The sequence below is a fragment of the Aspergillus aculeatinus genome (assembly GCF_003184765.1).
Source record: "Aspergillus aculeatinus CBS 121060 unplaced genomic scaffold BO66scaffold_4, whole genome shotgun sequence".
Lineage (NCBI taxonomy): Eukaryota > Fungi > Ascomycota > Eurotiomycetes > Eurotiales > Aspergillaceae > Aspergillus > Aspergillus aculeatinus.
The window spans coordinates 173,233-198,694 of NW_020291473.1; the positions used below are offsets into that span (position 1 = coordinate 173,233).

Genomic DNA, 25,462 nt, shown 5'->3' on the forward strand with positions numbered 1-25,462 from the left:
GATGCTTTGGACAGAACCAGTGTTCGGTAGTGTAGGGCGTGCCGCCAAGCTGGACCCACAGGGCGTGCCACCGATGACCCACAGGGCGTGCCGCTCAATGTCACCCCCAGGGCGTGTAGACACGCCTTACTCAAGACATACTGATAACTAATGGGCAGTGGAGATACGACCAGCATGTATATATATGCTTTAAAAGGGGACTGAGCAGCAGAAAGAGCCATTGTGTTGCGAGTCACCGCTTAAAATCTTCTCACCATCACCACCATGGGTTCCTCACAACCGCTCGACGCCTCTCGCCTGACCTACACCTTCACAGCCGCTCCACGCGAGGTCCCAGACGCGCAAACCCTGAGCAGCACCCGCAAGACAATATGCACCGACCACATGATCACTGCATCCTGGAACGCCGAGAGCGGCTGGTCCGCGCCGGAACTGAAGTCCTACGGCCCTCTGAGCCTTGAACCCAGCGCCTCGTGCCTGCACTACGCCTACGAATGCTTCGAAGGCCTCAAGGCCTACCGCGGCCACGACGGAAAACTGCGGATGTTCCGCACCGACCGCAACACCCGCCGCCTACTGATGTCCGCCCAGCGCATCTCCCTCCCCGAATTCGACCCCGACGAGCTCGAGAAACTCATCTATACATTACTCTCCGTCGACGGGACCAAATGGCTTCCCCGAGACCGCACGGGATCCTTTCTGTACGTGCGCCCGACCATCATCGGGACGGACTCACAGCTCGGCGTCGCGCGGCCGACGGAGGCCCTCCTCTACATCATTGTCGGCTACATGGCTCGCCTGGACGCCCCGGCCGGCGGGAAACGCCTGCTCACCAATCCGGACGACACGGTGCGCTCCTGGGTCGGCGGGTTCGGATATGCGAAAGTGGGCGCCAACTATGGGCCGGCCGTGCTGGCGACCCAGGAGGCCTTCCGGCAGGGATACCATCAGATCCTGTGGCTGTATGGGCCGGACGGGTCCTGCACGGAGGCCGGCGGGAGCAACTTCTTTGTGGTTTGGCAACGTCGGGAGGATGGGAAGAAGGAGCTTGTCACGGCCCCGTTGGATGATCGGCTGATCCTGGATGGGGTCACCCGCCGCAGTTGCCTGGAATTGGTGAGAGAGCGACTGAAGGGCGAGGTGGAGGTCTCGGAGCGGAAGTTCACCATCGGGGATCTTCTGGAGGCGGCGGCGGAGAACCGTCTCTTGGAGTCGTTTGCTGCGGGTACCGCGGTAAGTCTTTTGCTCTGTGTTTATACCTATGGATGGGGCATTCTGATCATTCTGTTAGTGGTTCATTACTCCTATCTCGTTGATTCACCACCATCAAGAAGACATCCATATCCCAACTGGGTCGGATGGAACACCGGGGGAAATTACGGGCAAGCTCAAGGGATGGTTGGGGGATATAATGTATGGGCGGGTCGAGCATGAATGGGCAAGAGTAGTGGCTGAGAGGGGGGAGAATATCGAATAAGTAGAGGTCACTTGTGAAGTTCAAAGTTTGTTTTAGTCATGATAGACTAGGTAGTAGACAGACACAAAATATCCGTAGAATCCTAGAGCTGAGATCACTACGTGATGATCTCAAGTCTCGTGATCGTCCACTCAGCGATGAATCATCCGCTCTGTCCCCACCAAATGTTTTTTCTTTGCCGCCACTCGTCCCTCTAAACCCCTCTGAACCCCACGTCAAACGTCCATTGAGTGATGTTTAGTTTCTGTGTCCTTCTAAGCCTGCGCCAGTAGTAAGATGGCTGCTTTCAGGCGCCCAATAAGTTCGGAATTCCTGGATTCCGCCAGCCGAGAATCAGTCTGCTACGATCTTCCCTGCGTCGATCCCGCAACTGGAGATGATACCCAGCTACCTCAAGATGATACTGCACTCGATTCCGCTGACCAGTTTGACAATTCATACACGCTAATGGGGCTTGACTCATCAGACTCCTGGTGGCAGTTCATTGAGACGGACGCCAATACCAGCGTTTTCCCACTTGATAGTGAGAGCCTACCAGCGCATGAGAACTCGGTCGATGCGACACCCACGAACGAGCATGACGACCTCAATGCAGGAGACATTGACTAAGCTGGCTTGGTGGACTACGCTTTCCTACAGTTCTCTGCAGATCAACCAGGTCAACAAGATCCATTGAGTTATGACAGTCCACAATCATCTATAAGGCCATCCCTACTTGCCAACGTTGGAACCAGGGAAACCACCCCAAGTCCCTCTACTGCAGTACACTCAGCAGGATCCCAGCGAGGGCTTCCTCGTCGAAGGAGCAGATATCGCATCCAGGAGATTGATCGACGGGCAGCTGCAACCTTCATACCAATTGTTTCGGGCCCCGCCGATCCTCTAGAACGCTGGAAGAATTCTCCGCCTGAAGCCGAAGCAGCCAGCTTATCGGCCATCCAGAATGCTCTCGAGAATGCACCGACGGATTCAGGAGTAAGTCGAGGGCCCGCGCTGGGCCCGCACCTGGATGACTTGTTTCAAACGCCTCGCCATGCATCTTCCCGAGCAGCTTCAACGGTAAGTGGCGCAAGTGCCACCAGTGCGTCCTCCTATCGCTCCAACCGATCTCGCGTATCTGCTCGATCGCATGGCAGCCAGTCCGGCTCTGATAGGTCAATTGCGGGGATACAAAAGAAACAGGTCAGCGCGGGCAGAAAGAAGAGGAGTTCGGCCAACAACCCTCGTATATTCTGCTGCACGTTTTGCTGTGATAAATTCAAGAGCAAATATGACTGGGTGCGCCACGAGAAGTCCCTTAATCTGGACCTGGAAAACTGGTCGTGCGCGCCGTTCGGTGGTTCTGTCATCCTGCCATCCACAGGCCGCACCCATTGTGCCTATTGCAACCAGCTGGATCTATCCCCCACTCACCTCGAGCAGCATAATCATGGAGTCTGTCAGCAATAAACGCGGACTTTCCGGCGAAAAGACCACCTGTTCCAGCATCTGCGCCTTGTCCACCGTCTTGAAACCATGCCACTCACCGACGGGTGGAAGAATGTGGCCACAAACTTCCAGTCCCGTTGTGGATTCTGCGATAGTCGGATGACCGGCTGGGACGATCGAGCTGACCATTTAACCATGCATTTCCGCCAGGGCTGTACCATTGCCCAGTGGAAAGGCGACCATGAGCTCCCGCCGGACATCACCGCTCAAGTGAAACATAGCGTACCTCCATATCTGCTCGACTTTGAGTCTCGAACTTTCGTTCCCTTCTCTGCCATCAACGGTGCTGTCAATGATCATCTTTCTCAGATGCTCTCCCGGGCCAGCTTCCGAAACGTACTGGGCGAGCCTGAGACGACTCCGGACTCGGAAGCTCCGCAGCTGGAGTTGCCGCCAGCCCCCGAGCCTCAATTGGATTGTTACACTGAAGTGCTTACTCGCCACCTGAGTCATTATGCGCGAGAGATAATGAGCAGTGGCGTGGTTCCCACGGACCAGATGTTCCAGTCAGAAGCGAGGCGTATGATGTTTGGTTCTGAAGACCAATGGGACCAAACACTGGCGGATGTTCCGGAATGGCTGGCCAAGTTTCGCCGAGAGCAGGGCAACGATGGTTTTCTGTATGAATAGGGGATATCTTCCTTGGATCCGGTGATCTTACCACAATTATCGGCAGTTGAACGATATGAATAGCCCTCCAACTCCTTGCGTCAATGCAGAATTATGGTCTAATTCAATTACCCTCCTACCGCAAGGCCGCTGCTCTGCCTCAGTCGCGACCCATCCCGAATAAAGGCAAATGGTATCCCTGCCAGGGCAAAAGCCAAAAACCCCAGGAGTGAGCTTGCCCAGTGGATGCCCAGGTGGTTATACATCGGGGTCGCGGCGAAAGGCAGAACCACCGCCATTATGGCCCTAGTTGCACTTGCGGCCGCCTGCGCAGATGCCGAGGCTTCTTTATAAGCATCCGTCAGGTAGTTCAACATGGCGGCGAAGACCAGAAAATAGCCGAAACCAAAGAAGATCCCAGCCATCATGGGTAGAGCTGGGTGGATTCTGCGATAGGAACTCCAGCCGAGCCAGAAAAGCGCTATGGCAACTCTGCGTTGGTCAGTCGAAGACAAGGTGAGCGGGGGAGGTGATCGGTTGAGGTTCATGCACATACGAAACAGCCCCGACACATGCCAGTGGCAGACGACGGTATTCTTCGACCAAAGCCCAGGATTTGCTTGCTGCCATGGCTCTGGTATGAATTGAGGCACAGACAAGCACAAGGCATAGGCCGAGAAGCGAACCGAAAATCACTATTGGCGGAGTGAAGAAAACCAAGTCATTGAGTATTCGAAGTGCTGCACGCAGAGGGGTCAAGGGATACACATACTAGGGATAAATGCCAACCCATTATCACTAGTCGAAAGACGATACAGCCCTGCCATTGTTGAGTGGATTGGATCACAGAAGCAGGATTAGGGACTTGACGTACCTTGGAAGACCACAGGGTAAGCCTGGAAGAACAAGAAAAGTATCCCGTACACGACAGCAAGGTACAGGGATGTGAAAGCAACGATGGGCTTTCTCACAAGCATGAGGAACGGCCGACTGAATATCTTCCTGGCTGAAAAGGCCTGTGCTCCGTGAGGTTGACGGGTCTCCCCTTGAGAGCAGTCCTTCATCGCGTTCTTCTGAAGAATCACGGGGAGCTATGTCTCTGGCAGCAATAGGATAACTGGAACACCAGCCCCAGCAGCCATCAGCGCTACCCAGAATACCCAGCGCCACGAGAGGAGAACCGTAAGCCCGGAGACCAAAAGTCCCGCCATCGGGCCAGCCATCGCCACGAACATAAATATGGCCATGGCGCGGCCGCGTCGTTCCGGATCTTCATAGATGTCACTGTACAGCCCGCTGAGAACGGCGTTGGGGACCGACGCATTGAGCCCGCAGAGAAACCGGAAGGCTAGCAGTGATTCAAACGTCGGTGACAGTGCACACGCCAGAGTGAACAGGGTGAACGCTAGATAGGTGGCGATGAGGACGGGCCGGCGCCCGAGGTATTCGCTCAGGGGTCCGAAGAACAATGGGCCGACCACGAAACCGACGAGGTACAGCGAATTCAGGAGCACGAGGCGGGCATCGCTTTCAGATACTTGAAATGCCTGTGCTATTGTCGGCGAGGCTCCCGAGGGAAGTGAAGCACCCAGAAAGCCATTGAAGGTGAAGATGGTGCCTGCTAGGACAATATGTTTCTTTCGGAGCTGTGTAGATGGACATGTCAGGACGCGCACGAGGTTGAATACTGAGTATGTTTGTGAAATCTTACTTCACTAAAGTCCACAGGCTTCCTCACAGGCGACACTTGCCCTGATGGTATTTCGGCCTCTGCAATCTCAATCACCTGCGAGAGCATCACGGCGTCTAACAATCTGACAAAGGGCTGCGATGATGCCTCAGTTGCTTTACCGTAGTTCTTGTAAGAGAAGTCCTTCTTCTACGGACGGCGCAAACTACCTGATTAGGATATTACTAGTACCTACGTATCAGTAAGTTATATGGATACTGCATAGCGTGTTTCACGCCCTATGGAAGATGAGTCTATAGTTTCAGTGATTCCGCCGGGAGTGGGCCCTGGCACGCCCTTTTTCCATCGCACGCACGCCCTACATGATGGACCCACAAATCCCCGAATTGGAACAGGTGCCAGTGGCATTGAGTGTAGTATAGTGTTCCACTCCAGACTGCCAGTATCTATCTAGTCAATACAATTAACTACTTTCCTCCCGCTCATTTTCGAGGAAATGGCCATCTAGATACCGGGGCCGATGCCGCCTACTCCGTCCAATGTTTGTGATCCGCTGCACGCGCCCGCCCTAACGATTAAGACGGGTTGTCGGACGAGAGAGGATTGCTTACTGGGTGACTTTGAAGATTCGAAGAAGATGATTTGGGCTTTGCTACCCAGTGTACATACAGTAGGTACTTTTCATATGGAGGAAGGCTTGCTCTATGCCCTGAGTTGGTGTTGAATTCATGTAATAGTACGCATTCGCCGGCTAATATGGCTATGTGACCTACTCTCCCCTAAATAGAGCGTATTTGAACAGTAGATGTGTAATGTACTATCCTCCTAATGAAGAGGCAGTAAGAAATCAGATTTCTTGCTGATGATTTCTGGAACCCTTGGTGTTATTGACGAACTGGTGTTATTGCAAGTCCCGAGCGGTAGATTACCATGTCACTTTATTTAAAACTTTGCTTACGTAGTATACTTTCAACCCCTTCATATATTGTGTTTCTGTGTTGTGTAGGCGGTGTGATTTGAACCCGCATCTTCTTCTTATTTCTTATACAGTAGACAGACCAGGCCCTCCTCTGGTCGGAATCTCTTCGATTGCACCAGGTAATTTGGCCAATCGACCGCCTGTGAGGATAAATTCTACAAGTTGCCTTGTAGGCCACAGTGAAATATCCATCTGCATTGCTGTAGAGCTATAAATAGGGTGTGACAGGCAGAATCCCATCGGCTTGAAGCTATATGATCACCACCTGGACTTTTAGACAGTAATGTGCTGGTCAACGCTGTAAGCATAATCCTATGACGTAGTGATAGTGACACGTGCACCGACGTGTCACCGCACCATCTGGCGTATGAGTATTTCACATTGAGCGCCAACAACCTGAAAGTAAATGAAAATGACGCCAGTGAGCGAAGCGACAGTTGGGAAAAATCCAGGGACCCTGCATTGAAAGGGACCTGCGTGGAGCCAAGCCATCCAATGAACCGGTCGGTGGCGGTGGAGCTCCCGATCCCCGATGCTGTGACGTCACCTGTCACTCTTTCCCCATCCATGAGTTGATCGCCTTTAATTCTCCAGCTTGTCGCCCCTCGATCAATTTCCTCTTTCCTGTCCATCTCAGGCCTTTAAGAATTTCCGGCTGAACGACTACTGGGTGCTTGGAACGATGAGGGTGTCGATCATTGCGCGTCAGGCCCTTGTGCAGGCCACTCTTCTCTCAATTGCCTCCGCTATCCCCGCTCCAACGGCTTTCCCCAACACCAACACCAACAACAACGACAACAGTGCCGCTGCCGCCCCGCCAGACCCGGTCATCACCCCTTCACCCGTCGAGTACAACCCTTCTCCAGTCGTACCGGTCGCACGTCGGAATATCTTGAGTGATGTTGATTCGGACATCAACAGTGTCCTCTCAGGGCTTGGGTCGGACCTTCCCTCGTGGGTTGCGTCAGGGGTGCCCAACTTCTTCCAGGGGTTCCCCACGGGAGATGCTGTCGTGAGCTCTCTCGGCCTGAACAGTGCTCAATTGGCAGCACTTCCCACCAATGTCTTGAACATCGACCCCTACGCCAATTGGACCAGCTCCGGCTGGAACGTCCGCTTCCACGGGAACGTTTACAAGCAACCAAACACCTCCGTCTCCGACCTGAACAAGCTGGCCAATGTCTTTCTCGGGAACACAAGTATTCAGGATCTGCCGGAGTCCCAGCAGGCCCAAGCACGCAATTTGACAGCCGAGATTCTGGTGGTTCAGCAGCCGCACGTTGCCGTGAACACCATCCACCTCGAGCCGGCACCGAGTCAGGGAGCCAGCGGAGAGCCCGGGGGCGGCGGCGCATCCAACACCACCGGCGGTACGCAAGACTTGACTCTTCCGTACAACACCACCGTCGAAGGCGATTTCGATGTCTTCGTGCCGATTGACAGCAACGGCCTGACCGCGGGGAATGAAACCTCGGCAATCCAGAGACTCAACACTTACGTGAAGGGCGCATCGATCGGAAACAGTACCGCCTACTTGGTGCCACCCAAGGGTCTTACCATCGTGTCGGACATTGACGACATCCTCCGGGTCACCAAGATCTATGAACCGGAACAAGGCTTGCTCAACTCGTTCGCGCGTCCTTTCACGCCGTGGGAGAACATGCCCGACCTTTACCGCAACTGGTCCATTAACATCCCGGACATGCACTTCCACTATCTGGTAAATTCGGTCTTTATTATCTGCACGTCTTGGATACTAATTGCCGCAGACTACCACCCCCGAGCAAGTGACCAGAAACTACATGCAGTTCATCTACACCCATTACCCTGGCGGCTCCTTCGACACACGTCCCCTTAATTTCAGCGACGTCTCGGCCACCCTGTCGATCCGCAAGTTCCTGCTGAAGAAGGTCTTCGAAACCTTCCCCGAGCGCAAGTTCATCCTGATCGCGGATACCAGCAACAGCGATGTCATGCGGGACTACCCCGAGATGGTGACCGATTTCCCCGGACAAGTTCAATGTATCTGGCTCCGCAACACCTCCGCCACCGACTCGGGCGACAAGTTCCCGTACGACACGTCCGGGTTCAAGAACCTGAACCAATCGCAGTACATGTTCTTCCTGCATCCGAACGACCTCACCAACCTGGATGTCGCGAATGGCCAATGCTACAACCAGTCCATTGCGCAGAACCTGACCTTCAGCTACCAGGGACTGCCCTTTGGGCTTGGGGATGACCCCACCTCGGTCAATGGGTCCGCGAACGGCACCGAAGAGAATGCAGCTAGCGGACTCTCGACGAGGGGGGCCGCTGGTGCGCAGAGCCTGCTGGCCTTGGTCGCGGCGATGTTCACGGCCACATTCATGTTCTTGTAGAATCATGTCGATACGAATCATGTTATAATGTTCTGTACATCTCATACACCTCATATAATGAATTGGGATAGATTTTACTTCGAGTCTTTACATACCTCCAGTCCCTGGAAAACAAGAGTCGCATCCTTAAGGCGAGGTATCCGCGTCATTTCCTGCTGTCCCTTCCGTTGCGCTATTATAGCACCAGATAATACACCTGCATTGACATTGCTATTGTGCGTTGGCAGTCCTAGTGAGAAACACGTCACCTTATCGCATTGTACGATAGGGAGATGGTAGAGGAGCTTCTAAATGGATCCCGGGGATGGAAAGACGAGATCCCGCTTCTTTCCTGCACCTCAGAATTGAGTGAGTAATCTCCTTCCTGGTCACCCGTACTGCCCGTACCGTACATTTGGCCAAGGGGGGGTCTTCGCCGGCTGCAGGGCACGGACCACCCGTTGCTATTCTCGGCGGGCCTGTCTAGAACCTGGGGAGAATTTCGCAAACTCCAACGGTGAGAATAATTTTTTTTTCTGTTCACGGGATCAGGTACGTATGTACGGTATCGAGGGCGACAGTCCGGGAATTGGAGCCAGCGAAGGAAGATGGGGGCTGCTACAGTAGCTGCAATTGATGAATCAAGATTAGGTCCGAAGGCTCCGAGGGGGCATTATGCTGGGCCCGGGTTCCCCAGATGGGAAAGAGAGGGATGTAGCTGAATAGTAAGTTAGTTAACAAGTATGATAGCTTATTTTTATTGATGATTTGAAAGCAACAAAACTCATCCATCCACCCTCCCCGCCGCGTTATGCGTTCTGCTAAATAGTCTGGGGAAAGCGGGTCCCCCGGGCTGGGTCTGGGTCACCTGCGCACGCCCCATGGTTGGGGGTTCCGCTATTCGGCTGGCCGATTCGGATCTACGCACTATCTTCTTCCTGTTTTGTTTTTGGGGATGTGAGATATATACTGTGTATACTGTGGGTTTGGATGAGGGGTTAATTCGAATATTCTGGGGTGGATGGTATAGTACACCACTTCGTAATTTATACTGATCAATTAGTCCAGGCACACCGAGCCGCCATTGGGCTACAGTCCGCTGCAGCCAAACAATCCAGGTCCAGTCTTCAGGTCCCAGGTACCGTACAGGGTTTCATGTGTATGTCAATAAGGGCTTGGCTGCTGTGGAATGTGGACACCTACTCATACTACAGGCAAAATCAACTTTACAAGGGTGAAATACAGGAATCATTGGCTGGAAGGGATCTGGAGAAGGAACCCCGTGACCAGCTGGCAGGAAGATATTCGCCCGAAATAGCCATGCCATGCCATGCCAGACGCCGACAGAACCTTCGAAACTGATTGAATTGGAGCTTCCAGAACCGCCCAGCCTCAGTACTTACCTACCCTCGTGACCATTCCAAGGGTGCTTCCTTTCCGTATAGTCCGGCCTTGCCTCCTCCCCCGGGTTTCCTGATTCGGTAACCCGAGATGTCCACTGTGTTGTACAGCTCTGCTTTGTACACTTGTCTGGGACTTGCTCTTGGGGTTACTGGGACTATTTTATGGATATTGTACCAAAGTAGTCATTCCTATCCGGTTGAGCTGCTGCTTTTTGGGATGGTAGACTTTGGCTTGGCGGAGGCTACGCGGAGAGTATGGCCACCTCCATCACCTCCATGAGAAGAAACAAGAGTCTGGCGGCAATTTCGTTACTTCATCATGATTCAACACCATCCATGTGGGCATTGACTAGTTGTTCGTATCAATCAACTCGTCAGTCTTGTTTCCTGCGGCCCCCTGTTCGTACTAAGTTACTATGTAAATTATAGTTCCTGTAGAATGGAACCTGGAATGGTACCTCTGTCTCGTATACGGTAGTGCTTCATCTCACAGATCGGAAATGGCTGCCATGCTTCACACTTGCCACGACTGCTAGACTGGGCCCAAATCCGATCACGCATTGCATTCCCCGGGTCTGGACCGCGGGCCACAGCTCCCCTCGCTGCCATTACTATTGCTCCGGATTCTGCTTTGTCCTCATGACTTCCCCCTCCCCAGGCCCCGGGTATTGTCCTGCTTTCCTATTGAGGCAACTCCTGGAGTCATCATTGTGTGAATTATTTAAGAAGCTTCGGCGCCCATCACCTTCCAGTCCCCAACCCATCAACCTTGTCGTCTGCGTGAATCACCCGAGCTTTCAGCAAACTACGACGCCTCTACAAAGTTATTCCTGTCTCTCCCTCTCCCAGACAGTTCGAGTACACTACACAATGTCCCTGTCCCTTGAGACCACCGACGTCGCTCCCGCTCCGGTCCCTGTCCCCGTGCAAGATGGCCCAGCTCTCGGCTCCAAGTCGCGGATGCCCGAGTTCAGCCTGGCTGGGAAGGTGGTCTGTGTCTCCGGAGCCGCCCGCGGATTGGGGTTGACGCAGGCCGAAGCTCTGCTCGAAGCCGGGGCCAAGGTGTATGCGCTTGACCGTCTTGAGGAACCCGTGAGTTTGCACTACGAAAATAACCAGCTGTTAATCTGACCTGAGACCCTCTAGTCCCCCGAGTTCGCCATCATCCAGAAACGCGCGCAAGAGGAACTGGGAACGGAGCTACACTACCGTCGCATTGACGTGCGCGACACGGAACTGCTGAACACCGCCATCGAGGCTATCGCCAACACGGAGTGTCGGATGGATGGGCTGGTCGCCGCCGCGGGGATCCAGCAGGAGACCTCTGCATTGGAGTACACGGCCGAGGACTCGAACCGGATGTTCGAGGTGAACGTTACAGGGGTGTTCATGACCGCGCAGGCCGTCGCGAAGCAGATGATTCGCTTTGGGAACGGCGGCAGCATTGCACTGATTGCCAGTATGAGTGGTACAATCGCCAATCGGGTATGTGCCTGTTCGACGTGACTTCTCCCAGTTTCCCCGCTTTTTTCTTCTGTGGGTGGGAAAGACCGCGCCACCCAGTCTCCCCCCCCCCCATTTGCCATCTTGACATCACGTACGTGCCCCGCTGACTGTTCTGGAAAGGGTCTCATCTGTCCCGCATACAATGCCAGCAAGGCGGCTGTGATCCAGCTGGGTCGCAACCTCGCCATGGAGTGGGGGCAGTATAACATCCGGGTCAACACGATTTCCCCGGGATATATCGTGACGGCGATGGTGGAGCAGCTGTTTGTGCAGTTCCCCGAGCGTCGTGAGGAGTGGCCGAAGCACAACATGCTGGGCCGACTGTCCACGCCCAACGAATACCGGGGCGCGGCGGTCTTCCTCCTCAGCGACGCCAGCAGCTTCATGACGGGCAGCGATCTGCGCATCGACGGCGGTCACGCTGCGTGGTAGATGTCTGTTTTTGGTGCCTGTTTTCTATGGGTTTCTAGTTGCTGTGTCGCATGGCGTTCATCTGTAAGAGCGACGCGTTGATTGACTGGGATAATTGTTTACAATGACGCACAACATCTAAAAGGGGGGGACTAAACATCTCTCATCTTCCTGTTTAGCGTTACTGGTGTCTGGGTTATTCAACTTTAGAGCATTGCAGGGATGTATCTAGTATGACCACATATGTACACAGTGGTCTGACCATAATCTAATGAAGGCTGATCATTTTGATCTGGGGATTAGTCATGTATCGTCTTCGCAATTGAGCTCTTGGCTCTTGGGTTATCCCTTTCTAGAGGACCATGCTTACTACCTACTACTTGTACTGTAGATCAACCCACCCACTTAGCGTCCGATCTGGCATGTCAGCCTGGATGCCGGTGCACATGACCCACCCAGTTTATCCATTGGCACATCATCTGCCAGATTCTCTAGTACCCGACCTGGTAGATAACCGGCCCAGCCAACCACTGCAAACCAGATGAGAGAAGAGTGGTTGCCCCTCCATCTGGGGAAATAAACTCTTTGCCCCGCACCCGCACTCGGCCTACACACATCGCTATCGAGGTCGTCACCCACGCGATCATCACTTTTGCCCCCTACCCCGTTCCTCCTCCCCACGGTTTGGATTTTGGGTTATCGTCTAGTCAGGGAGGATGACATCAGCCCCGTGTCATCGACGTCACGGAGGATCACCTACAACCGGTAAGATATTTAGTATAGTCTATAAGTACTAGGTACCTAGTGTAGGCCGACCCTTCCAGGATATGTTCGATTCTGGAGAACACAGTGGTCAGTTGGGTATTCAAAATATTGTAGAATGCGAGCTAGGTAGTGGTTCAGTGTTAGTGTAACCAGACACCAAGGGGATCTCAATCGGTGAATATCGGCGCAACACTGCCCGCTAAACCCGCTCGAGAGTATGTACTGTTAGCACTGTACCCCGCGCCACCTACAGATACTAGAAGTGTTCTCTCCGGTTAAAGCCACCCTCGTTCGTGTTCGTGGCTTCAACTACTTCACATGCACGGAGGGACCCAATGGCGGGGGGAGGGTTATTGTCTAGCCCTGGCAGAAACTCCTGTTTCTCTTGGTATGCGTGAATGCATTACCAAGATCGAATGTTCCGAGCACATCCGTTCTGCGGGTGTGCAGTGGAAAGGAGTCGGAGTGGTGGAGGTGGTTGGCGGGTCCAACTACCCCCATTATGCACAATGTACGTACACACAGTAAGGTCCTCACGTGGATGTGGTATTTATATATCTTTCGGTCTAGGCGTGCTTGCTCGTGGGGATCACCTGCGGGTCTGACCGACTAGGTGGAAATCCGTGGAGCGAGGAAGGACACTAGCCTGGGGCTGTGGCTGGTTGGGGTCGGCCTTGCAATCCAATCCTTCAAGTTTTTGTGTTGTTGATATGGGACCGGGGACATCAGGTATAGCTCTCTGGTCGGGGTGCGTATGGCAAGTGGTAACTTGATTTCCAGTGTGTTGAATGGTTAGGGCGCAGGTGATGCGATCGAGTCTGCGTTGGGAATTGCCAAGGTTATCACCCCATGATTACCCATTCGTAGATTCACAGGGTGTTGTAGGTACAATACTAGGTATACAATGTACATACTGTACCGGTATAGAACAGGGCGGGCCTGCGAATCACCAATAGTTGTGCAGCCTCCTACATCAAACCATCCACGAAACCTCGGACAGAATAGCAGAAATGCACGAGCTCTTACTCTCAGATAAGCCCCAGATGGGAGCTACCATGTCAGGATGATCCAGATGCTGAAATACCCCAAACCCAGGGAAGAGTTGATCATATTCGACGGATCAGTGGATGCAAGGAGTATCTAATCCGCTGTTGCAATTACTGAAAGCAAAGAAAGGAGCAAATGACATCAACAATCCTCGATGGTCTAACGGTCATGATTTCCGCTTGTCAATCTCAGCCCGAGAACAAGCGCGGGAGACCTGGGTTCGACTCCCAGTCGGGGAGATTTCTTTTTCATTTTTTTGGTTGCACTTTGCCAGTGCCTTCGGGTACCTGCTGCGGGAAATATGAGTGTCTTGCTGCGTCTGAATTGGGGATGGGGTGTAATTCGAATGTGCAGAGCAGGCATCTACATGCGATGAACTACGTTCTGGATTGGAGCAGCAGCAGCAGCAGCAGCAGGGTTGACCTTCGGCTGCTCCGCTTGCGTACTGCGGACTATGCCCAAAATGCCGTGAGGCTCACAACTTCGATTTTCCATAATAATAGACAGTGCTCGAATACGTCGCTAAGTATGTAAGCCACACCCGGACGACAGCTGTACTTCGTCTCCAAAGGTCAGAGGATACTTGAGCATCAAGGGAGACTGTCAGACGTGCCGAACATGTGCTGCATAGCAATGACCTGCACAATACCTCCGCTCAACACGAATCCCACCGGTAATAATACACGCTGCTGTACGAAGTACGCACAACCCTAAACCTGCAGCTTGAATCCTGATGTACTTTGACTTTCCCGGGGCATTTGGGAATTGGTTAATGCTGGGAGTATGATTTGAATAATACAGCTCTAACTGCTTCGTCAGATGTAGCTTTAGTAGCTTTAGTATGCAGACTAACATAGATGCGCAGAAGGCTGACCGGATCCTTCAGAGACTTTTGATACTTACCTAGATTTTGACTATCTGTTCACGACCCAGGCTCTAAAGCAGCTCAACTTTGTGGATTCAATTGAATCATATCGGGAACCCACCAATCCCACCCTCGCTTCGCGGTCCAGATCCCGCTCGATTTTCTCCACTTCTTGCTATCGTCTTGGCAAAGACAACACCCCCCAACCGAACCAGGCAACACTGCGCTGCCTGGGAAGTTAATAGACTCTAGACCTACTCCGTCGGGACACTAGCTCTCACAATCCTCTACATATATGTAGCCCGCATCTCTCCATACGTAGCACTCCCTAGATTTTCCACGCCGTGATCCATCTACCATCCGACTACAATTGGAAGGCCAGAATGCCCTCCCTCCTCCATCTCCCCAACGAGGTCCACCTGCACATCCTCTCCCACCTCCACCATGACTGCCGCGCCCTCGCTCTAACCTGCCGCACCTTCCACCGCCTCTGCGACCTCCCCACCCGCAAGAAGTTCCGGCGCGTCCGCGTGCAGCCGGGCAAGAACCTCGACCGCGCGTTCGATCTCCTACTGGCGATCCTCCGGCGGCCGAGTCTGGGCCGGTACGTGCGCCACATTGAGTACCAGGGGGCGGTGGAGGCGCACGTGCCGTACGAGGAGCAGCTTGGGGAGCGGGAGGCGGAGCTGCAGCAGGAAACCGTGATGATGGGGCTGCTGTGGGCGGCGGTGCGGCGGGCGATTGGGGTGGACGAGAGCAATGCAGACGAACAGAGAACGAAACTGGCGGCGCAGGTCATGAACATGCTGATGCAGTCGTCCGATCAGCGGGCGAAGGGGGAGTGGAGTTATACGTGAGTTTCCTGGTCTTCTCCGCAAGCAAGCAAGAATAAGGTGGGGCTGACGATGGGTCCAGGTATCGAGGCATGCACGGGATCTTTGCGGTTCAGGCGGTGGCGGCGCTGCTCGTCTCGGTGGCCCCGGACCTGGAGTCCATGGCGCTCGTGCAGCCCTTCTTCAATTACACGGGGTTCTATCACACGGAAGGGCGGTTCGCGAACCAGAACCGCGTGGCGTTTCCGCTGGACTACATCCTGCGCCGGGCGAACGGCGAGGGGGACGCGACGCCATTCCTGCGCCGGCTGCGCCACGTCTACTTCATCAATGCGGGCCGCGGGTGGATGGACGACGAGCGCTTCTACACGAGCATGGACTTCCTCGGGATGTTCGCCCTCGTCGACCGGCTTCCGGCCATCGAGACCGTCGGCACCGATGCCCTGTGCACGGACGAGAATGGCAAGCCCGGGCTCGAGCCGAATTCGTCCAACATCAGCCGGATCCGTATCAACCATTCGGCCGTCGACACGATGTATCTCGCGTCGGTGATCTGTGCGTGCAAAAGTCTCAGGGAGCTCCAGTTTTCCCTGGGAGGAAGGGCCTCCTCGGACGGAAGCAGCTCGATGCAGAACCCCAAGACTTTCCTCCAGACGCTTCTCTTGCACAGGGAGACATTGGAGGTCCTTGATGTGGATTTCGAGGCCAACATAAGTGAGTTCTGGAATGATGACGAAGAGGACACGGAGCCGGATTTTGATACATACGGCGGACGGTCAGAGGCGCATCATAGCTGGACGGGCGCGCCGCCGGACGAGCTGTGGGACCAGAAGGGCTCGTTGCGGAATTTCACTTCCCTGACCCATGTGAGCCTGGGACTCAAGACTCTGCTATATATGGCTAGAGGGGTCAACTCAGCCAGACCGTCAGACTTCAAGCTGGCCGATAACTTGCCGCCTAATCTGGAGTATTTGCTTATCCGGGGCTACGAGAGAGGTCTTCGCAAGGACCACGACGAGCATATAGATGGCTTACTGTCCTTGAAAGAGCGCGAAGGTTCCAAGCTGCGAATGATCAGGGGCATTGACGAGTTGATCCCGCACGCCGAGGACGTTGATGAGCCCGACGATGAGTCGGCTGCGTTGTGGGAGTGGGAGGAAGAGGAATGGTCAGAGGACGAGTGAGGGGATTCGCGTGTAGAGAGGTGTATGTAGCCCTCTCTGTCCTGATAAACAATAAAAAGTGGCTGCAGATATCGGGCCGATGGCAGCTCCACCCCATACTCTTCTGTTTCTAACCGAAGGGCGCAGTTCGGTTGCACCCGACCGCCCACCCAATCATCAAGCTTCATCTTATCATCTTATCCGCATCGCAACACATCAACTGATAAGATTGAGATGTTGCTGCTTGCAACGTACCTGGCAGTCTGTGTAATGGACCCAAACACTTATCGCATCCTCAATGGGTCGCCAATGAGGTCGATGGTCGGCTCAGCAGAGTGGAGGTACGAAAACAGATACCAAATTCGGTGGGGTAAATGCACCATGGCATAGACACCTCCATCCTCGGCTGCGTTCTATTGACTTGGCGCAGCAAACTTTTGCGATGGAGGGGAGGAACCTTATAAATAGGGAGCTGAGACCTTGATCATGAGTAGCTAGCTGGACATACCTTCTTCTAATCTGTATTCCACCGGTTGAACCGGCTTTTCCTTTCCTCAATGGCTCGTTTCCCGCGATCTGCATTAGGCCTGTCTGCGCCATGCCTGATGGGATTGATCGGCTCTGTGGCAGCGCGGTTGGTATCCACCGGCATGTCTGTCACGCTTCAAGACATTGATTACTTCATCTCCCCATATGCCGCTGGGAATGTGACCGTTTCATCTGCTCTGTTGTCCAATGTCCCAAGCGTCAATGGGTTTGCCCCGGTGACTGTCGTGCAAGAGGACACGGCCGAACTGTCCTCGCTATCCTCACTCTTTTCCACATGGTCGACCAAGGATGACGTGTTCACGGACGCATTCCTCGACGCCGTTTTTGTCCGTAGTAGCCGGCACAGTTCCGCCAACATCACCTCGCTGAAAGAAGGCCAAACGAGTGTTGTGGTTCCCCTCGAATCCAGATCGGTTCCCTCAGGTCCGTACTTCATCGAGCAGACCACCGGCAAGCTGTACCCCGTGTACCGTCTATACAGCGACTTTGCCGGAGCCTTCAATCAGCCTCTTCTGCAGAAGCCCGATGGCACATTCCAGCCTCTGTCGGCCCAGGTCGCGGGCGTAGCATCAGTCACAGTGGGTGTGCCGTCTCGGCTCTACTACACCCCGACCGAAGACAAACCACTGGCTGGCGTCCGGGTAGGCATCAAGGACATCTATAGCCTCGCAGGCGTCCGACAGAGCAACGGCAACCGGGCATGGTACAATCTGTACGGCGAGAACAACGTCACGGGCACGGCCGTCTCGCGGATCATCGAGGCCGGAGGAATCATCGTCGGCCTGCAGAAGCCCTCGCAGTTCGCCAACGGAGAGACCGCCACGGCGGACTGGGTGGACTTCCACGCGCCCTTCAACCCTCGCGGGGACGGCTACCAGGACCCGTCGTCCTCTTCATCTGGGGCCGGGGCCTCGATCGCCTCGTACGACTGGCTGGATCTGGCCCTGGGCAGCGACACGGGCGGCTCCATCCGCGGACCAGCCGAAGTTCAGGGAGTATTTGGCTCGCGGCCGTCGCACGGCCTCGTAGCGCTCGACAATGTCATGTCTCTGTCCCCCGTCCTCGACACGGCGGGCTTCCTCACGCGCGACCCGTACCTCTGGGACACGGCCAACCAGGCGCTGTACAGCACCAACTACTCCTCCTTCAGCGGCAAGGCCGTCAAGTACCCCAGCACGCTGTACACGCTGAGCTTCCCGACGACCAACGACTCCGCCAGCGACGCGATGCTGCTGGACTTCCAGCAGAAGCTGGCCGCCTTCCTGAACACGACCACCACGCCCTTGAACCTGACCGCAGACTGGACGGCCAACCCACCGGCCGAAGCCCCCTCCGACGTCACCCTCCCGACGTTGCTGAACCTCACCTACGCCATGTTGATCAGCAAGCAGCAGATCTCGCTGGTCCGGGATCCCTTCTACGCCGACTATGCAGGTAAGCACCCATTCCCCCCAAACAACCACACCCATTCTCAACGCACACTAACACCCCTAAAGCAAAACACTCCGGCCGCCTCCCCTTCGTCGACCCCGTCCCCATCTCGCGGTGGAACTGGTCCGAAGCGTACCCGGCCTCCGCCCTCGACGAGGCCATCACCAACAAGACCATCTTCATGGACTGGATGGCGTCGAACTACCTCCAGCGCGTGGCCGACCCGGAGCAATGCTCCTCGTCGCTGATGGTGTACGTGGGGTCGGCGGGGCCCGAGGCGGGGGCCGCGCGGAACCTCTACCGCTCGCTGCCCGGCGCCCCGCTGGGATGGGGCAGCAGTCGCATCTCCAACATGGCCGAGGTGCCAGATTTTGTCCTCCCTGTGGGCGAGGTCGCCGCGTACAGCAGCATCACCAACCACGACGAGAAGTTCCCCGTCACCGTGGATGTGATCGCCGCCAAGGGCTGTGATGGGTTGATCGTGCGGCTGGCGCAGGATCTGCTGGAGGCCGGGATCATTGCGAGGCCGTTGACGGGGGGAACGATGGTGGGTGGGGCGGTTTTGCTCTAGTATGCTTGCCAGCAGGGGTCGGGCGGGGTCCGTCCTTGGTAAGTTGTTCATTCTCGTCTGTAAATATGGTTGATATATATGATGTTGTGAGTTTGGGGTGTGATTGGAAGATGGAGGAAGAGATCAGTATATAAGATAGCTGGAAGGGGGGTGGACTATATAGATAATAGATTTGATACCTGGTTCTGATGTTGAAGACTAAGACTCTTGCTGCTCATGCTTTAGATGTTTCTGATCGATAGAGAAGAATGAATAGTGTCTAATCTGACGAGTAGAGAGCAAGTAAGGTGATGAACGAGGTTGGGGTGGAAGCTGATGTTGACGAGGAGAACAAGTCATGATGTCTCAGTCGGCAGGTGACTTGTCTTACCGCACTCTCAGATCACGGTACATGATATCCCCCCAAAGCACCCTCCACCCGGAGTGTCTTCATATAGAAAAAAGTATTGTACAATTGATGTTGTCAGTGCTTTTCGCACACCCGGCGAATAGAGCCATGGTAATGCATATCTACCATCCTGGATCATCGAAAAGTTGTAATGTTACAGTCAGGCCCCAGGCCATCACACCTCTGCCATAGCCCCATCAAGCACAGTCCACGCTAAGGAAAAGAACCTCAGAAGAAAAACCGCAACCGCCTGACAAGACAGCAACCAAACCCACCCTGGCTGTTATCTTAACCAAGATCCCCCACCACCCCCCTGGCCCCCAACCGCTCCACCACCCCACTCTTCAACCGCAACACCCGCTCGATCTCCCTCGCGGGAAGGCCCTGCCGATCCCGCATGGCCAACACCTGCCGGATCGTCAACGCATCCAGATACTCTCGTCCGACAAAGTCCGACCTTCCCAAGTTGTCCACTTCTTCCTCCGCCGCCTTGGTGAGCCGTTGCCGCGCCGTGACGGTCAACAGGGCTGGGTTCGGAGCGGGCGCGAAGGCGGCCGTCGGGGCGCCTGGCCCCCCGAAGGATCGCTGCGCGGGGTTGAAGGTGCTCGAGGGAGAGAAGGTTGGGTTCGGGGTGACGGGGCCGATGCTGCGGAGGGAGGCGGCGAAGTCCGGGTCGCGGCCGTCGATGTCGATTGCTATCTCGTGTTCGGCCTGTTAGCTTTGCGACTTCCGGGGAAGGGGGTTGTTTGCGAAGAGGCGGGTTGAAGGTTTAGGATGAAGGGAAGGCAAGGCAAGGGATGGGGGTAGGCGTACCGCTTGATTTCTCGAGGGACGCTTGCTCTTGGTTTTGCGGGTGATATGTTGCAGGTCTCAGGGAGCTGGGGTGCGGGTTGGGGCGAGGACTGCGCTGCGGCTGCTCGTGAAGCCTGGGTTGTGGTTGCGGTTGTGGTTGTGGCGCTCGCGGTGCTGATGCGGGTGTGGAGGTGGGAGGTCTGGTGGTGGATTTCGTGGGTTGTTTGGGATATTGACGCCGTGAAGCTGCCGCCGCTGCGGACTTCGCGGGTTTCGACGCTGATGCACCCATGGTGTTGGGAAGCAAGTGTGAGATTCGTTGCAGTGGTTAGCCTCAGCTTATGAAGACTGCGGCGGGTTGCGTCTCTTCTGCAGAGGATCCGATCTGTCAGGCTAACCCGATCGGGGTTAAACACTAGCCGCGCGGGTGACGTCAGCCATTGCCGATGTTTTTATATGTGAACTAAGATACGGGGTACTGCTAACGGCTATGAGGTTGGTGTTGTCCTGCGGATTTTGCTAGCTGCAGGATTTTGATAGCTGGAATGTACACTTTCTTCTACACTGATACAACTAGTAGTCATCCGACCACGAGCTAGATGACGTCGGATACACCCCAACAACCGATAATGCCACACCCAGACTCTCGACGCGCACCACTGAGCAATCTACCGCAGGCCGGCAAGCCGTCTGCCCTGAACCTCACCGAGAGCACGGCTGCCGCTGACGAATGCGACGGTACCAGCCACCGCGACAGCAGGAAGGATCTGGAAGAGGTTCCAGGAGGTATAGTACAAGAAGAAGATGCCCTGGATGGTAAAGAGGGAGCCGAGGAAGACTGCGTGGGGAAGGGGTGCCGACTTGAAGGCAGTAGGGAGGTGGTTCAAGTTGACGCCGAGGACCAGCCACTGTATCAGAGGAGAATTAGCCCTCCATCGAGGCGGCAACAGAGAAGAACAACTTACCACTCCGCCCAGAACCGGAAGGGCAGCAAGCACCAGAGCGAGGAAGACCAAGGTGATGACCAAGGGAGGACTCCGAGCATCGGTCTTGAAGATGTGGTGGATCTCCGGAAGCTTTCCGTAGCGCGACGACTCGACGGTGGGCACAGGCTCGTCGGGGTTCCGGGCCACCGTCAGCTTGAATGCAGCTCCGTTGTAGGCGTCGGCCTCGCCAAAGGATCCGATCAGGACTCGCGCATCGAGAGGCTCGGAGACGGAAAGGAATTGAACGGGCAGGTCCTTCTGGGTCTAGCATGCACGTCAGCTTTGTTTCGTCCCGTGCAGAGTTGCGGGATAAGCACTGACCAGCTCAATTCTGGATTTGCCATTATCCTTCACGCTGAAGGGATAGGAGATATCCAATCCGGTCTCAGGGTCCTGGAGAAAGAGGAAAACCTGGTGCGCGCGTTTGGCGGTGCGGCCTTCCTGGGCTGTCAAAGTCACCTTCAAGGTGTCGGCAGATCCGAGGGAGACCGGCTTGGAGAGAGCTTTGTTGTCGGGAATTCTGTCAATGGCACAAGAAGATTAGCATTTGAAACCTTTCCTGTAGTTTTCGCCTTGACAATAATTGTACATACGCTTCCTTGAATCCAGCGCCGACGCCAGCGCCTTTGGTGTGAACTGACACGGTGGCATCAGTGAATCCCCACGCGGAAGCAGCTACAGCGGTCGGCAGGGCGGTCGAAGCCAGCACGGACAGCTGAAGGAGAGAGTGCCACAGCTGCATTGTGATGTATGATTGAGGAGAGAATTGGGGGGGGAGGGAAGAAGGGTAAAACGCAACGCAACGACCGAAAGCAAAGCGCAGGAAACGAAAGCTGGGCTGTGGAGGAATTGATGCGGTCGGCGGAGAGACCAGATGATAGTTAACTACGGGGAAACAGTCTTACTTGGCCAGAAAGGCAGAAAAAGGCCGACCGACCGAGCGAGCGACACGCAAGCCCGCGGCCAGGTTCGGCGCTAAGATAAGCGCCCGGCGCGCGTGCATTGGGGCAAGCAGCGGTCCAGTGACCACCGGCTTCACCGCCCGGCCTGCCTTTGGCTGCGCAAGCCCTAATTTCCCGGCCGTCTCGATGGGAGGTTTCGGCCCTGGCTTTGCTTGCTTGCTTGCTTTGCTTGCTCGGTCTGCTTGCTTGCCTTGCCTTGCCTTGCCTTTGCCAAACATAATTCTTTCCTCTCCGCTCCCTCCATCCCCCAAACTTCTCGACTAGGCTTTATCCTGCAACTAGTTGCGCGGTCGCAAGGCTTCCGATCGACTGGAAAGTCGTTTCTTTACCTGTGCGCCATGTCTTTGACCCCTCTCCTTTAGTTCCGCGACGAACCTCCCTGCGCTTGCAGTGCGCCTTGAACGTTCCGGGGTTTCCCTCGCCTCTCCGCCCCAACCGATCGGGTCACGCGGGTTTCTCGATCGCAAACCGCCGCCGCTGAGCGAAATCACTTGCATGCGAAGTGAATACACTAGAAGTAGGGATCTCTCTGCGGGGTTGGGTTAAACCAGGCGGGTGTCGTTTTGAGTGTGCGTGTCAGCTTTTCCCAGGAGGTTGCCGCTTCCTGCTTTCTTGCTCCGGGTTTACCGCAATCCTCGGTCCTGTCTGGTTTCGCATTTCACTGACAACCACCGCCCAACCTTGCAGGCAAAGTCCAAGCCCAGTCCGACCGTCGCCTTCACTGCGAGACTCCGACAACTGTAGCGAAATCCCACCATCAAGCAATAATAACTCATTGTCTATCAGCTCCGTTGCACTCCGAACCGGTGAAAGCAGTGCTGCGATACTAGGGCTGAACCGGGGCACGATACCTGAACACAAGTGACGAAAGAGTTGGGGAAGTTGGTGAACCAAGCACAGTCAAAAGTAAGAAGAATACAAGAGCGTCCAGTTTGGCTAGGCAACAGTTCATTCACTCCAGAACACTTTGGAGAGGAACATGTGACTTTGGAGGTGGGGGGGGGGGGGGAGGGTGGTTTATTCACTGAATGCGATGCTAATAACACAACAGTGGTGGGTAGGGCTTCACTGGCCAGGGAACTCGGTTCCCCCGCCGCGTTCTCTCTCGACCCAACAACTCCTGTATGTTGATCCATTTACTCTCTACCTATTCCCCATCCTCAAACCCGTACTTACCCAGCTTCCAGCGTGAGACTCGACGAAGCTCATCTCGTACGTCACGTAAAACGACCCGTGAACCTGAATCTCACGCCTCAAATCACTCTCAATCATCTTACTCTCTACCTCCAACTCCTGTCACTACCTCATTTGAAGAATCTTTTCCGTCGGCCAAACGACGCAAAACGCAACGATCTGTGAATCAAACTACGCAGACTCCCAAAGGAAAGGAATCCACGGAGACTCCTAATACGTCTACTTCTAAGGGACCCGTGGTCTCATCTCAAGCCACTGACAGTGTCTCCAAGAGGAGGGACCGAAATCGAAAAGCCGTGACTTCCAACGGTGAGCTGACTTCCAACACCGGATCTCCCAGTGAACCGGCTGTTCCCCAGACCAAACCGCGCCCAGAACAGTCGCAATCAACGTTGCATCACTTTCTGCTGAAAAAGCCTCAACCGAAGCGGCATTCTTTGGCCACCACTACTCTCCCTACTTCTACCTCCACCCCTCGTGTTACTTCCTCTGCTTCTTCTACCCCGCGTGCCTTGTCTACGTCGGCTTCTACACCCCGTGTCACTTCTACTACTCCTGTCAGTACTCGCAAGGATCGTAATCCCAAGAGCGCTGAGACCCCAAACTCCGGCGTCGCGAAAACTCCTGCGGAGATCAAGACTGAGTCTGCACCTGTGGAAACTGCTACCAAGCTCTCCAGTACGCAGGACAAGAATTCATCCAAACCTCAAACACCTATTGCACCATCTCGCCCGTCTACTCCTCTCGGCTCCACCAGCAGAGCGCGCCGTACGGACCGCAAAGCTGCTGGTACCACCAACCCCAGTCGCTTAAACCCAGCCACTGAACATACCCAATCCACTCCGATCGAACAGATATCAACTCCAACCACATCATCCAACATGGGCAACGCCAAGTCCGTCCCTTCCCGTGCCTCCAAGAAGGGGAGCACTCGACCTCAGCGCAGCAGTCGTCGCTCGCTGATTGAGCCCGAAACTCTTAGCCAAACCCCCAACTATCTGAACAGCAACAGCGCCAAAGCCAGCGACCTCTCCTCGGGCGCAGAGTCGCTCACCCCTGCGCTACCGTTTGGCCGGGAAATCGCGGAGAGCATCGAATCCACCACCCCAGCCTCTGACGACAAGATCCTGCGGGATTTCGGGACTCCGATCCTCGACGAGAACAACACACCCGGCGCGACTCCTTACGGGGATAGCTTCCACTTTGAATATGACACAGACATGTACCGCAACAACTTTGGCCTCGATGGGACCACTGAGACGCCCGGCTCGCCCACAGGAAGCCTGACCACGGCGACGTCAGCTGGCAACCGCATTTCCACAAGACTGCGCAAGCCAACCATCAAGGCCATGGAGTCGATCGAATCCGAGCGGCGGTTCCGCCGGCCTCCGCGTTCGACGTCGGCTCGACCAGATGGTCCCAAGGGTCCCCCGTTGAAATGGGATGCAGTGGCCTTGGGCATTCAGATCTTTGATTTGGCAAATGCGGCTCTTGCTCCTGAATTCGAGCCTGTCGCGGAAGCGGAGAACTGGCTGGCTGAGCTTCGTGGTGAATATGAGGTCAAGCATGCAGAGAAGGAGAAGGTGCGCCTGGAGCGGGAGAGACTGGAGAAGGAAAGGGAGGAAAGGGAAGAGAAAGAGATGGAGCTGAGAGAGAAGGACGAGAAAGAAACCGCGGAGAAAGAGGCTCAGGAAAAGCCAAATGGTCAGGCGGACGTTGCGGAGAAGGAAATTGATGTGATGGAGAAGGAAGTTGATGTGATGGAGAAGGATGTCGATATGACGGAGACGGAAGTGGTGGAGAATGGAGAGAAGAACGAAGCAGAGAAGGCGAGCAGCGAGCCGGAAATTGCAGAGAAGGCCAATCCAGAGGAGGCCAATGCAGAGGCCAATGCAGAGGCTAATACAGAGCCAAATGCAGAGCCAGATGCAGAGGCCAATGCAGAGCCAGATGCAGAGGCCAATGCAGAGCCAGATGCAGAGCCAAATGCACAGTC

At 54.9% G+C, this 25,462-nt stretch overlaps 9 protein-coding genes and 1 non-coding gene across 10 annotated transcripts; 7 read left to right on the forward strand and 3 right to left on the reverse strand.

Moving 5' to 3' along the window:
* The first annotated feature begins 132 nt into the window (after positions 1-132).
* Positions 133-1,634, forward strand: BO66DRAFT_388205 (branched-chain amino acid aminotransferase). The gene is made up of 2 exons (XM_025646498.1): positions 133-1,233; positions 1,292-1,634. The coding sequence occupies exons 1-2, from the start codon at positions 265-267 to the stop codon at positions 1,475-1,477; spliced, it is 1,155 nt and encodes a 384-aa protein (XP_025507960.1). The 5' UTR covers positions 133-264; the 3' UTR covers positions 1,478-1,634.
* Positions 1,635-1,670: 36 nt separating this feature from the next.
* BO66DRAFT_417422 (uncharacterized protein) lies at positions 1,671-3,595 on the forward strand (the record flags this gene model as incomplete). The annotated part of the gene is made up of 3 exons (XM_025649676.1): positions 1,671-2,000; positions 2,250-2,915; positions 2,949-3,595. Exons 1-3 carry the CDS (start codon positions 1,754-1,756, stop codon positions 3,593-3,595), a joined length of 1,560 nt encoding a protein of 519 aa, XP_025507961.1. The 5' UTR covers positions 1,671-1,753.
* A 107-nt stretch (positions 3,596-3,702) lies between these two features.
* Positions 3,703-5,372, reverse strand: BO66DRAFT_408075 (MFS general substrate transporter; the record flags this gene model as incomplete). Its single annotated transcript, XM_025649095.1, has 6 exons — positions 3,703-4,066; positions 4,131-4,269; positions 4,347-4,394; positions 4,449-4,665; positions 4,699-5,220; positions 5,286-5,372. The coding sequence occupies 6 exons, from the start codon at positions 5,370-5,372 to the stop codon at positions 3,703-3,705; spliced, it is 1,377 nt and encodes a 458-aa protein (XP_025507962.1).
* Positions 5,373-6,673: 1,301 nt separating this feature from the next.
* On the forward strand, positions 6,674-8,693 carry BO66DRAFT_388207 (phosphatidate phosphatase App1 family protein). The gene is made up of 2 exons (XM_025646499.1): positions 6,674-7,963; positions 8,013-8,693. Exons 1-2 carry the CDS (start codon positions 6,926-6,928, stop codon positions 8,619-8,621), a joined length of 1,647 nt encoding a protein of 548 aa, XP_025507963.1. The 5' UTR covers positions 6,674-6,925; the 3' UTR covers positions 8,622-8,693.
* A 2,078-nt stretch (positions 8,694-10,771) lies between these two features.
* Positions 10,772-11,998, forward strand: BO66DRAFT_365301 (putative short chain dehydrogenase). The gene is made up of 3 exons (XM_025645206.1): positions 10,772-11,095; positions 11,150-11,488; positions 11,630-11,998. Exons 1-3 carry the CDS (start codon positions 10,874-10,876, stop codon positions 11,939-11,941), a joined length of 873 nt encoding a protein of 290 aa, XP_025507964.1. The 5' UTR covers positions 10,772-10,873; the 3' UTR covers positions 11,942-11,998.
* A 1,882-nt stretch (positions 11,999-13,880) lies between these two features.
* On the forward strand, positions 13,881-13,971 carry BO66DRAFT_t34. The gene has a single exon. It is a non-coding gene; the product is annotated as a tRNA-Asp (tRNA).
* An 894-nt stretch (positions 13,972-14,865) lies between these two features.
* Positions 14,866-17,097, forward strand: BO66DRAFT_388209 (uncharacterized protein). Its single transcript, XM_025646500.1, has 2 exons — positions 14,866-15,450; positions 15,513-17,097. The coding sequence occupies exons 1-2, from the start codon at positions 14,981-14,983 to the stop codon at positions 16,612-16,614; spliced, it is 1,572 nt and encodes a 523-aa protein (XP_025507965.1). The 5' UTR covers positions 14,866-14,980; the 3' UTR covers positions 16,615-17,097.
* A 53-nt stretch (positions 17,098-17,150) lies between these two features.
* BO66DRAFT_425704 (glutamyl-tRNA(Gln) amidotransferase, subunit A) lies at positions 17,151-19,396 on the forward strand (the record flags this gene model as incomplete). Its single annotated transcript, XM_025650247.1, has 3 exons — positions 17,151-18,576; positions 18,639-19,120; positions 19,370-19,396. The coding sequence occupies 3 exons, from the start codon at positions 17,151-17,153 to the stop codon at positions 19,394-19,396; spliced, it is 1,935 nt and encodes a 644-aa protein (XP_025507966.1).
* Positions 19,397-19,772: 376 nt separating this feature from the next.
* BO66DRAFT_143116 (uncharacterized protein) lies at positions 19,773-20,657 on the reverse strand. The gene is made up of 2 exons (XM_025642080.1): positions 20,346-20,657; positions 19,773-20,227 (listed from the first exon to the last, which is right to left on the reverse strand). The coding sequence occupies exons 1-2, from the start codon at positions 20,614-20,616 to the stop codon at positions 19,821-19,823; spliced, it is 678 nt and encodes a 225-aa protein (XP_025507967.1). The 5' UTR covers positions 20,617-20,657; the 3' UTR covers positions 19,773-19,820.
* Positions 20,658-20,772: 115 nt separating this feature from the next.
* BO66DRAFT_388211 (putative oligosaccharyltransferase subunit ribophorin II) lies at positions 20,773-22,184 on the reverse strand. Its single transcript, XM_025646501.1, has 4 exons — positions 21,904-22,184; positions 21,632-21,830; positions 21,290-21,574; positions 20,773-21,232 (listed from the first exon to the last, which is right to left on the reverse strand). The coding sequence occupies exons 1-4, from the start codon at positions 22,050-22,052 to the stop codon at positions 20,993-20,995; spliced, it is 873 nt and encodes a 290-aa protein (XP_025507968.1). The 5' UTR covers positions 22,053-22,184; the 3' UTR covers positions 20,773-20,992.
* Positions 22,185-25,462: the final 3,278 nt, after the last annotated feature.